This window comes from Trichoderma reesei (genome assembly GCF_000167675.1).
Source record: "Trichoderma reesei QM6a unplaced genomic scaffold TRIREscaffold_8, whole genome shotgun sequence".
Taxonomy (NCBI): domain Eukaryota; kingdom Fungi; phylum Ascomycota; class Sordariomycetes; order Hypocreales; family Hypocreaceae; genus Trichoderma; species Trichoderma reesei.
In genome coordinates this window covers 797,958-810,552 of record NW_006711155.1, presented here as the reverse complement: position 1 = coordinate 810,552, position 12,595 = coordinate 797,958, and the positions used below count along the sequence as shown (strand labels likewise).

General features: G+C 56.1%; 2 protein-coding genes across 2 annotated transcripts; one reads left to right on the top strand and one right to left on the bottom strand.

Moving 5' to 3' along the window:
* Positions 1-484: 484 nt before the first annotated feature.
* Positions 485-3,721, bottom strand: TRIREDRAFT_77609 (uncharacterized protein; the record flags this gene model as incomplete). The annotated part of the gene is made up of 1 exon (XM_006964918.1): positions 485-3,721. The coding sequence occupies one exon, from the start codon at positions 3,719-3,721 to the stop codon at positions 485-487; it is 3,237 nt and encodes a 1,078-aa protein (XP_006964980.1).
* A 7,107-nt stretch (positions 3,722-10,828) lies between these two features.
* On the top strand, positions 10,829-12,446 carry TRIREDRAFT_121647 (uncharacterized protein; the record flags this gene model as incomplete). Its single annotated transcript, XM_006965082.1, has 2 exons — positions 10,829-11,302; positions 11,384-12,446. The coding sequence occupies exons 1-2, from the start codon at positions 10,848-10,850 to the stop codon at positions 12,444-12,446; spliced, it is 1,518 nt and encodes a 505-aa protein (XP_006965144.1). The 5' UTR covers positions 10,829-10,847.
* Positions 12,447-12,595: the final 149 nt, after the last annotated feature.

The following is a 12,595-nucleotide window of genomic DNA, read 5'->3' as shown; positions in this document are numbered from 1 at the left end:
CTGGCGTTGGCAAGAGAACTTTCGAGCTTAAAAGAGGCTCACTTGCATGATCTTGCATATATTTGTACAAAAACAATTCAATAAACGAACAGGGTTATTCTGGCCACCAGAAAGAGGTATCAGTGTATATAACATCCTTACTCCTATGTACACAGACGCCGCGATGAGTTCGCGAGAATTCCACCTTTCCAAACCCGCTGATATTGAACACCTATGCACCATCGCACTTGTGACGGACGGCTTGAAACAAACATTATCAACCCCATACAATAGCATTTACACATCTGATCATCTGTTGACATTGTTCAATGTAAAAAGCACCCTGAACGCTGTCTCCCTCAAGCCCCGCCTCCTAGATTTTTTGTAAGGGGTAAAGTAAAAAAGAAGAAAGGAGAGAAAAAGACGGCGAGATAACCCATCCCGCAACAATGCTCGTATCCTAGAACCCTTTTCGAAGACATCAAAACAATCAAAGGATCCAGACTCATCCTGCCAAACTTATGATTGTCGACAGATGTTGCAGCAGGCCCTCCTTTGACCACTCAGGGCTATGCATGGACAATGCCTCCAACAACGCCTGTGTGGTGGGAAGGAAAGGTCCGGCGGCGGCAACGGCAGGATTGTTGGGGTCCCTCGACTTTTCGACAAGTCGTCTAAGCAAAGCTATCGCGAGGAGAGAAATGTAGAGGTGATCGGGGTCTTTGCGGGGTGCAGCACGTCCGGCTCCGCGTCCAAATGCTTGCGGTTGTTCGTACATGCGACTAAGCTCTTGGCCGAGACGGAAGAGGTTGTTCGCCAGGCCGTTGGCTGCGCTCAACCAGCTCCTCACGAGGTTCGACTCAGCACCAGGCGCCAAGGCCGCAAGAATCTCCGCGGCCAACAAGCCTTGCATCAGATACGGCTTTCGGACTTCCACAAGGGACGGGAAATTCGTCGGTCGATCGCGCTCCTTGGCCTTGTCCGGAATGGGAGAGATGGCGAGTGCAAAGGCCCGAGTGAGGAGATCGTGCGGGGGCTGATTGGTGGCATCATAAGCAAAGAGGTTTTTGTAATGGCCCCTGTTGGGCTCATCACGCGCAAGGAGCTTGGCCAAGGCGTCCACAGCATGGGGAAGGTATGTATGAACGCTCGGGTCATAGTTGGTGAAGAAGATCGTGTCGTTGGCCAGTGTCGGATTGGGAACCGGGGCAAATGCCAGCAAGAAATGCAAGAGACATGCTGCCTGTTCTCGACCGGGAATCTCTATTGAGCCGGCAATGTTCGAGAGCAGGATCACCACGTCCTTCATGAAGTCGAGGGTGTTGTTATGGGTTCGGAGGAGCATTGTCCTGGTGCCGAGATACCTGATCGCGGTGCAGAGAAACTTGATGACCGTCTCGTCGGCAAGTACAACGTGGTTGTCGAAGTTGTCCCCTGGGAAGGAAACATTGCGAAGGATGGTGGAGATGCACACCAATCGATCGACAGCTCGATCAAGCTCATACTCTTGAGTACCGAAAGCAGGGACATCTCGAATCGCCCATCGCTCGATGCGACACGCCCGGACAACCTCTTCGTACGGGGTGAGCTGGATATCGTCGGAGACTTCCACCGTGTGTTCAGTCAGGAGCTCAAGCTGCTCTTCCGCACAGTCGATGAGCGCATCCACAAGGTCGTCGCAGTATCGGAGATGCAGGAAATGTGCCTGGTTTGGTGAGTGGGATACCGTCGCGAGCGTGTCCAGAGCAAGGCGAACTTCTCCGTGTATCCCACTTTGCAGGCTACGCGTTAGTGCAGCTATGTCAATGTTACCGAGGTCGTTCACCGGCGGAACAGTTGGCTTCCACCGCTCCAGCTCTGCGCCCAGCAAGTTCGCCGCATGGAGGTCGACTCCGCCATACGTGGAAAGCTCTCGTGCGCATGGGCTGTATTCCTCTGATCTCGGGGGAAGCTGGGGCATCTGCTGCTCGACACTCATGACACCCATCGGTCGGCCGTCGACGGGGCCCAAGGCAATGCTTCCGGGTCTCGAGTGAGCCGGGGAAGGTATTGAGAAGTCATTTGGCCCGGCTTGATCCATGCTGCGCGAGAGGCTATTCCGATTGTGACCAGGACCGGCATTCGGTTGCTGATGAAGCTGTGGGGTTTGCGGGGTCGAGAAACCGTTGACGGAGGGCTGGCCGGGCTTGACGGGAGTTTGATGCTGCACATGAGGCTGAGGCGGAGGTTGATGCGGCGGCGGCGGCTGCTGCTGCTGTTGTTGCTGCCCCGGCTGCATTTGGCCCTGATTCATCTGCTGGCCGGGTACAGCCTGTTTCTGGGGAGTGGCTTGGTTCGCGAGAGTAGCTTGTTGCTGCTGCTGCGCCATCATCCTCTGCTTCTGCTGAGCTATCCAGACTTCTTCAAACTTGCCAAGATTGCGGTCATAAATCTGCTTGAGCGCCAGAGGAACGTTGGGAATCTGCGCCGGAAGTCCCAAGGCTTGGGCTATGTGGCCCCAGCCGTTCGCGACAGTGACCGACTTGGAACCTCCCTTGGACTGCACGGCTTGGAATAGAATCATCAGATTGACGGGCCGGTCCCCAATCATGGGGTTCACGTCTAATGGGAGGCCCTGTTTACTCATGAGTGTTGTGAGATTCTTCATGAACTGCTCTCCGCTGATGCTGCCGGTTGGTCGGTGTTGCTGTCGCATCGGTCCGGGGGGCATCTGGCCGTTGGGCATGCCGTGCATCTGCTGTTGCTTCGCCATCATTCCACGGCCGAGATTCTGTTGGGCCTGCATTTGCGCTTGCATCTGCATGGTGCCTTGGAGTTGCTGCTGAAGCCGCATCTGGTAGGCAGCCATTTTCTGGCCCTCGGTCATGCCCTGCTGCGCCCGCTGTTGCTGTTGCTGTTGAGACTGTGGGTGGTGCGCCTGATGTTGCTGCTGCTGCTGTTGCTGTTGCTGTTGGTGAAGTTGCTGCTGCTGCTGCTGCTGCTGCAGTTGAGCATACATGGCAGCCGGCATCTGGCCCATGGGCTGTCCCATCTGCCCCATTTGCTGGGCCATCATGGGGTTCCCCGCCATCGCGTTAGGGTTTGGCGACGGGCGCGGGTTCGACGGGGACTGCGCAAAGGCCGGGTTGTAGCCCTGAGGCATGTTTTGCATGTAGGGATTCGGCTGCGGCGTGCCATGCTCCGATGTGATGGGCGACGTCTGGGGGGCAAACTGCTGAGCGCCGGGGGAGAAGGGATGGGGCGAGGCCGTCGCCACGCGCTGGGGAACGCTGCCCGGGCGCATCTGGTTGCCCATGATGGGCGAGGGGCTGGCGTTGGCCGAGCCGTTGGTCTGCAGGTGGGAGAACTGGCCGGCGTTCTGCTGGGGCATGGCGCCGGGCTGGAAGCCGGGGAAGGTCTGCTGCTGCGGCGTCTCGGAGCGCGACGTCGGGAGCATGCCCGGATTCTGCCTGGGGGAGCCCGAGATGGAATCCTCGCGCGGCCGCGGGCGCTTTGATGGAATGACCGAATTGGTCTGGTAGACCTGGGTCGCCTGGTAGGCGGAGGGCGAGGCGTGGCGCATCGGGCCGTTCTGCATGGCCATCTGCTGTTGATTGGGGAACTGGGCGGCCGGGTTGAACTGGCCCGGGTTGGTCATGAAGACGGAAGGGTCCATCATGGCACTGGCAGCGCTGGGGTCAGTCATGTGCGGGAAGCCGTTGCCATTGTGGTTCGGGACTGCGTCGTTCATCCAGGTGCTCATGGCGATGAGCCCGACAAGCTGTGCGCGGCGACGTCAGCGAAATCAGCAGGCACGGCGGCCACAGAGCCCATTGATGGGCGCAGGGATGGATGGAGACGGGGCCGTGACACGGCACAGTGGGTGGTTTGATGGACGACAACGTTGAGTCGCGTCGCGGGTTGGCGGAGAGAATGTATGTGTATGTGTGTGTGCGTGTGGGAAATGGGCGACAGCCAGACAAAGAGCGCTGGCTGGGGGGGGCTCCGGGTGGGCGCTGGGCAGGTAGCAGGTAATGGCAGGCAGTGGCAGTGGTAGCGGTACCAAGCGGCAGCACGCAGTGGTGGCATGGCAGCAGGCGTTGCGAGGCACGGCACGGCAGTGGAGGTACCGCCATGTACCAGGCGCGGCCAGCGCTAGCACAGGCAGGCCGGAAGTAGCCACAGGTACTCCGCTCCGTCGCTGTTGGGCCACCTGCGCGCAGGTTCCAGCAGCGGCGCAGCAGCGCTGAAGCCGGGAGACAACGAGGGCGAGAGGGCGAGAGGGAGGGGGGCAGCGCCACCAATCGAGGTACCTTGCGGCGCCGCGGAAGACGCTAACAAACGGACGTACCTAATGATACCCGCGACGGGGCCGACTCGGTGCAGGAGATTAGGAGGTTAAGGCAAGGTGGTAAATAGCAGCGCCCGTGTCAGGTAGGTACGGATACCTCGCGCTGGATCGGGACAGCCGCAGCGGTCTGGGCAGGTCGAGGTACCGGTACGAGGAAGGTACACGGCACGCCCGTCGGGCCTATGAGCAGTGGATGTAGCGCAGGGGCAGTGAGCGCGCGTGCTGGAGGAGAAATTTTCGTTGCAAGAAGGCGTCCTGGTTCGGATCGGCGCCGCTGCAAGCAACAACAAGCCACCTCGGCGGCTCCCACGCAGCGCCCTGACTATCGAGAGCTCGGGGCAGAGGCGTTCGCTAGCCGTTGCGATGCGATAGAGACAGGATCGGTATGTCGCCTGGGGGGGCAGCAGAGAGGCAAGGAGTGCAGGCGACGTGAAGTGAATGGAGAGCCAGGTCTTACCTAAGGCGCGTTGAGGTGGATGACTGCGAGTCCTCGCTGGATTGGCAGATTGGTTTCAGACCGATGGGAAATGCTCCCTTCCTGAGACCGCTAGCCTGCTTGCGGCTTAGCGCTGACGCCGCCGGTAAGCCAAGTGGATCGTTGGCCAATGAGCGCGCTCTGTTAGCATCGCGATACCAGTAATGACACTCCGTGTTAGTGAGATCGCGCTACCAAAGGCGCATTAGCTAACAGATGCGACTAGAGTCGCTATCAGTCTGCTATCAGCCGCCGGACAGGATTTGTCGTCTCGACCTATCCGCTCAAGAGAGACAAGGGCGGTCGTCCAAGCTGATCTCCGATGAGATTCAGACCGAGGTCTAGCCAAAAGCGAGCAGTGCCTGAATCGTCTCTTGTAACGCCAAGCAACAGGTATGAAGCCGTTCTTCTCGTAATAACATGTTCCCTGGCTGCCAGTCTGGAGTTGCTGAATCGATTGGAAGACCATATCCTCTCCCGTCCATTTGCGCTGCGTTCCGAGGGTCCATGTGGCGCACTCGCTGACTTCCGTTACCGCCAACAATCAGCATGTATGCCAACTGAGGGGACGAGGATCGCGGGCGCTCCAGGAAAAATCAAGACGCTCATTTCGTTTAGCCAGCAGGCCGAGCCAATCGATGTGTCGTCCCTGCTCTCCAGCTCCAGAATAGCAGGCACCAGAGCTCCTGGCCTCCCACGGCTCAGCTTGCCTCTGGCGTTACTCGTCCATCCTCCTGGTTGTCGATAGGAACAGACTGCGCTGCACACTGGTCAGAACAGGCGTCGTGGGCGGCTCCACCTCAAGCCACGATCCGCAGGCTTCGGCTTGTCCAGAGCATCCAGAATCTTTGCCTAGGCCGAGCTGGAAGCCCTCGCTTCGCACCATCGGGCGCAGTTGATCTGGGCATTGTCCATTTGCCTTCTGCAGCCGCTCGCAAGCATCAGAAGCTGAGCAAATCCAGAGCTGCCGCGCATGAGAGCGGCATGGCGCCAGTCTGCTCCGAGTCGAATCGACCGGGATGGCACGAATCCTGGGGTCGTCGTGTCGCCTTGTGACACCGTTTGATGCCGCTGTCCAGTCTCCACAGGGTCAGCCACCCCTGTCACAGCGCACTCTGATGGCAGCACTGGTCCTTGGGCGAATCTCTCAGCGGCCCCTCCGACAGGACCGGTTCTCGCATTGTGATGTTTTTTTTGCTTTTGTGCCCTCGTTTTTCGTGTGCTGCTCGCGATGCTCATCCGATGGCGGTTCCGGGCCTTGATGAGCGCTTTTGGCCCTTTTCTCTCGCTGCTGGCAGCATCCCGCCGCCGTTGTGCTGGTGGTTTTCGCTGGCTGCTTTTCTCGTCCCGATTGACACCAGTCGTGGGGGGTCCCTCCACAGGCTGGGTGAGGTAATCATATCCAAGCCATGTAAGTGAGCTCGTGAAGCAGAAACAAGCCACGCACGGCAACGCGCAAAGAAAATGGCGTCGAGAGGGACACGAGGGAGGACTGATGGAGGGGAAGAGAGTCCAGGAAGAGATTGAAATGGGAGGAAATCCGACGAGGAACGGGGGAAGGGGGGGGTCAAGTAGTTATGGGTGAGAGGCAGAGGCCTAATACCGTAGCCAGCCTACACTCCGGTCTGGTACCTGCCGACAGGCCATGCCCGTGATTAGCTCCAGCCTTCAGGCACATTGAATGGAGTGGATGTACTCGCACTCACTGCTCGCACCGAGCAGGTACCTTCTTTGCCCTCGTCTATCGACCTTATTACCTGGTACCTTCAGCAAGTGGCTACCTTACAGCGACTCGGCCAGCGGCAGCAGAGTCAACGCACGCACGCACAGCACCGCAGAAAAGCGCTGGGCTGGCTGGGCACACAATCAAATTCTCCGCAGCAGCAAGCCCACCCGCCGCCACCGACACCAAGGACCAGCAGGACCACCAGCATCCGAGCTCGCTTCAACTCACGGCTCCTCCGTCATCCACTGCTCCCAATTATATACGGAGTGAGAGGCCCTAAGAGGCCCGGATTCAAGGCAGACGGCAGCTTCTCAAATCTTATTCCTTCCCACCAATCTTCACGGCAATAAGCAGCTCGTTTGCCGTGACAGCGCTCCGCAGCCTAAAGGGGGGTGAGGAGGAGCTCGTTGCCTCACCATATTCGCTCAGGCAATCACGTCCCCTGGAAGCCTGTCAAACTGAATCTCCTCACGCGGGCCTTTTCACCCCCACAAGCCCAGTACGTATCATGGACGAGGATTCGTGCATTTCATCTGGATGCACCGCCCAACCGAACACCACCAACCGCTGGCCTAGCTGGCCTGACACACCATCTCCCTGTCCCGTCAGGAACACGGGAAACAGACAGAGACAGGAACAGAGACAGGAGAAGCAAAGAAACAAAAGGTGGACAGACTGCGTGAAAAATGTGTCTATTGGAGAGAGGGTGCGGATAACATCAGACGCTCGCTGCGGCTGCTCCTCGTGAGGGTGAGGCCCGCCACTTTTAGTGTGCGTCTGTGGAAGCACCACTTGCTGATCACAGCTTTGACGGATGTGCCTCCTTGGGTGTAGGTAAGGTAAGGTACTAACGAATGCCATCACCTCCATCACCTCCGTCACCAAGGATACCGAGGCGAGTAAGGCATCGTGGAACGAGTTTATGTTACCATCAAAGCAAGAACGACACGAGAATGGCATTTTTTTTCCCCTTTCCATTAGTGTGTCAACGACATCCTTTGGCTGCTCTCCTCGACACAGCGTTCCCCTCCTCTGCTCTCCCTGCGGCCTTTTGGGCTGCTAGAGCCAAGTTGTGTGCCATGATGCCTGGCCTGGGCTGAATCTACCAGCCACGCTCCCGTCATTCCGTTCTCTCGCCACCCACCTTTATTCTAATATGGAACAAAGGAGATGAGAGGCGGTAAAGAGGAGATGGGAAAAAAGATTTGCGTGACTGCTTTGAGATATAAGCCCGACGCTGCGCCAGTACAACTTGGTTCTTCTTCGTGGTTTCCTGTGATGCAGGTTCGGGCTCTTTTGTGCCACGCCAATGCAGCACGAGCAAAAGACGCCGTGATTTAGTGGCCATTAACCACATATAAAGCAGCGACGCTGGCAGGCTTTTCTTCACTCACAAAAACCACTTCGCAAAAGCAAGTTTGAAAGGAGGTCGAAGTTGTGCGAGCGCTACCTACCTAACCTATGAAGCTCCCAAGTGTGCTGTCGCAGACGGGGTATCACATATGACACCACTCGAGATTACCACCACGACGCCTCGGCTCCGTGCCGCGTTTTCAAACGTCCGCTGTTCGCCAATCCTTCTAGCAAGCGGCATGTTTGTGCCCTCTCGCTGGCGCTCTTGGCATCGAGGCGTCAAAGTGTCTGCGGTCTTGTACGAGGAGCGCTGCTCGAGATCGGGAGGGACGGCTTCCTACTCACCTGTACGAGGACAGCACTTCGATGCCAAGCGATCCGATGCGCCAAAGGCTAAGCCTCTCTTACCGGCCTGGGATATTGATTGCTTTGCACGAAGTTCCGTCGTCCAATTCATGGTGCAACGGCATTCCAGCCACCAATATGCCGACCCTACACACTGCGTATGCGTCTCCAAAAACCCGAGAACTTCTCTATGGTAAAGAGACGATCAGTGATACAGAACCCCAGCGTCAGGTCCCGCCTGCTGCCAACATGATAAGATGACACTGCTACTAGGTACGTAGTGGTTTCTCTTGATATACCTAGTAGGTATCAGCTAATAAGCAGGTGACTTTGGCCTTGGCTAACAGCCTGGGGAGATCTCGCCGCATCGGAATGTGCCGTGTCTCAAGCTCAACCTGATGTGACAGACGGCAACCTTAGACAGGCACGTGGAAGTACTTGAGCATTCCAACAACGGCGACCGGCTTCAACAGGCCCTGGACAGGGTACCTACCTAGTAGGGATGAAAACAATTGCTTTATGTATGTATTGCTGAAAACCTCGAGGCATGTCACTCCATACTCATCATCCTCCAATCTCGGCGGTACTAGATGCTGGCTGGCCAAGTGGCCTAATTGCGGAGAAGCTGGATTATCCTCCACCTGCTTGCTTCCAACCACAAGTCGCAACGCACGACCTAGAAGATGATCAACCAGCTCCTTACGAAATCTGTGTACAACACTGATATGAGCACCACTGATATCGCCCTTGAATTACTTCCCCCCTGCGATCCAAACTTCCCATATTACCGATGCCTCGGGTTGAAGATAAAGAGGAGAGAAGGCTTGCGCTTTGAGAGAGCGTTTGCATACTTCATAGTATCAAAAAGACCACCCCAAATCATATACGGCGAGATGGCCGAGTTGGTTATGGCGTCAGGTTAAGGCTACCTTAACAAGCAATTCCTGGTGGAGCAATCCGCGTGGGTTCGAGTCCCACTCTCGTCAGATATCTCTTTTTGCCTCTTTATCTGAGTTTAGAGGTCAAACAAAGCCAATCCTTTTTTTTTTTTTTTTTTTTTTTTTTTCTTTTTTTCTTCTTCTTTCACTCCTATGCCACGTCCAGACAGTTCAGACGACACATACTATTGCACAGTATTGCCACCGATCAGCTTTGTATCGTGGAAGAAATGATGGATGCCATAGAACTGTCGGCCAGACGTACAGTATTCGAGTCAGATGACTTGTATGTATGGGCATCGCCGAGGCTCGTGGTGAAAGGCAGCGGCTGGAAAGCTGCCTGGCGTCTATGACCTACCTTATCCGCACTGACATTGGGGGTGATCTAGTTTCAAGGGACGAGAGCACCATGATGTGAGTTTGTGTCCTGCTCGTAATACTGCAGCGTGCGAAAGTCGTCGTTGTTCAATATAGGTAGCAGTACTTGGCTCCTCGTCAGTTCATTTTGAAGATGTAAATCTGCCGGCGGGGACGCCCGCTAAAGCCACAGGGGAGCAGTTCCCCCCAGGGTGCGCTAAGCCGCACACAACCTTGAAGTCACCAACTGATCACAAACTGCCGGTCGTGTCCTCGATCCAACTTCTGCAACAGTCATGCAGCTGCTGTCTCCCATGACGCCGCCGCTCTCGACAACAGCACGAGACTCGATTCCTCTTTTGGCCCAAATCAAGTGCCAACAAGGCCTGGAGTTAAAAGCCCTTGCAGCTGGCCCATGTGCCTGTCACGGCTCCGAGTTACACTGAAAAAGAGATCCGCGGTCATCTTGCAATCCTGCCACATTATCTACTTGAGCAACTCGCTGAGCCTCATGCTTCTCTGTCTCTCCATCCACGACTCTCAATCCCATCACCGCCGAGTCCTCGCATTTCTCGCATCACATTCTCCCCCGTGATTGTTGCCTGGTGGCGTCCTCTTCGTTGTCCTGCTATGACTCTCCTCCCAGTCAAGAGCCAAGAATCCGCAGCAATGCCGAGACGGCAAGTCTGTGTCTGCTGGTCTGCTGACGCTCCTCCACACCACGGGCACCGCAGCTGATCGCCGTCAGCCTTGCCAGGAATAACGCCCTGTGGACTGTGCCTCTTTTCTTCCATTTCGTCCTTTCTTGTTCTGCAATGCTTCTTTCTGTTTCGCCTCTTTGATTCCCGCCTGCGTCACCCCGGCCGGTGCGTCAGAGATGCGGTCTGACCTTGTTGTCTTTGTCGCATAAACCTTTGACAGGTCCACTGCTCTGCTCCCACCAGACATGTGATGGGTCACTCTGATGGAATATCGACTCCCCCAGATGCCTGCAGCTGCAGCTGCTAAAGTGTTTAGCTTTTGCGAGGTGTCAGGGGGTCGGTAGGAGATGGGGTTGAGAAAAGTATATGTTGATGCTGCTAGCTCACCACCATCGTCTAGATTGAAGCTGCAGCAGCCCTTGCATCTGCGATTCCCAGCCTGTTTCAGCCCTGTTAGTTGCCGACAGAGAGGGGGTTGATGCCTTGTACCGAAGCACATTCATTGGACGCTGCCATCACCAAACGTACAGTACCCAGTAGCGCTTGTTGCTATTTGTCTCTGGCTGCAGGCCTGGGTATATCTCGCGCCTCCGCCATGAAACCTCCAAGGCAGCCCAACGATGCATCACCCAAATCCTTCATCATGAGCTCCGTCACCGAGTTCTACCGCTCCCAGATCGGCAACGAGGCCGTCATCAACTACGCATACACCGACTTCCCCTGGCGGCTTCTTGCCAAGGATGTCTACTATTTTTTCGCCTACTGCTGGGCCCTGCCGTGGGTTCTGTTTCCCCTCAACAAGTTCGGCTCGGGCGAGCTCGACGAGCTGTATCCGTCGTTTATGAACATCTTCTGCCTCACAGTCCACTTCTTCTTGCTCATCTTCCAGCTCGCTTTCCTCATCACCTTGCCGTTTGTCCTCGTTTTCCCGGCATGGATGGGAGTTGGCGGTATTGTGGCCTTTAACCTGATAAACAGGCTGGTTTGCATGCTGTTGAACGGCAAAGACATCATCTTTCACTCGGATGAGAAGTACGCTCAGGAGCGACCAGAACATGAACACGAGCAATGGGTCTTCTTGAATGGCGTCTCTGTCGGGTAAGTCATCCACCACGTTGCCTGTACAAGAACTACATGTATGTTATGGACGTGCTACTAACGGTCCCTTCACGAAACCAGCCGCCACTGGATGAAGATGAACCTGAACCGCTTGGCCCTGACATTTGGCCGCCCCGTTCTCGGCATCCATAACCGCACATCAGGGGTCATCTTCGACGTCATCGAGTGCCTCATCCAGCGCAACTTTTCCTATGCGACCACCGATGTGCGTGTCTGCTATAGGCACCTCAAGGACATTCTCTACGACCCGAAAAAGTCAAAGGTCGTCTTCATCATGCACTCGCAGGGCGCCATCGAGGGCGGCATGGTCCTGGACTGGCTACTCCAGGAGATGCCCCAAGACCTCCTTGCAAAGCTCGAAGTGTACACTTTCGGCGCCGCCGCCAACCACTTCAACAACCCGCACCGCCACGTCATCTCGCAAGATCTGACACGGTCGAGGCCCCATGAGGCCCTGCAGGCGCTCGTCTCAGAGGCTTGCTACGAGACTCCAGTCACCACGCCGCTCGAGGTCAAGAAGGATCCGATGATGACCGCCTCCGTCGTACGAAGATCGTCTTCTTTGACATCTTACCACACGGCCTCTGCTGCCAAGGACAGAGCCATTGGCCATATCGAGCACTATACTCACAACACCGACTTTGTTGCCATATGGGGCATTCTCCATTTCGCCACGAACAAAATGGCTTCTTTGCAGCTGCCTCGGTTTCTGGGCCGTCTCTTCAACCGGTCCAACGGCCACGGCGGACACCTCCTCGTTCAGCATTACCTGGACGGCATGTTCCCCTTGAAACGCGACCCGAAGACCGGAGAGTTCATCGGAGCCGACGAGAAGAATGACTTCATGGAGGAGGTCATCAAGTTTGGCGTCGAGGGCACCGCCATGGACAACGCGCGAGAAGCATTCGAAATTAGCTACGGGGGCACGGGGGGTTTTGGAACGGGCGAGATCTCGACGCCGATCGAGGTTTACGACCAGTTCCTCCACAGAAAGCACAAGAAGGATGTCAAAGTCAAGGAGCTCAGCAGGTTGTGGATGTACAGGAACGGAATGAGCCCGCCTGAGACGTCACACGTCTTGGCGGCCGATATGATTGGGATTCCCAGAAACTCGACGCTGTGAGAACGATTGAAGGGTTGCAAGCACGTCGACTCCGGCTGCAGTTGACATGATTTTATGAACATGGTCAAGAATGATTCCCAGCATGTAGGTACTTGGCAAGGAAAGGTAGTTTTTCTTTCTTTCTTTCTTTTTTATCCCCCCTTGTCACA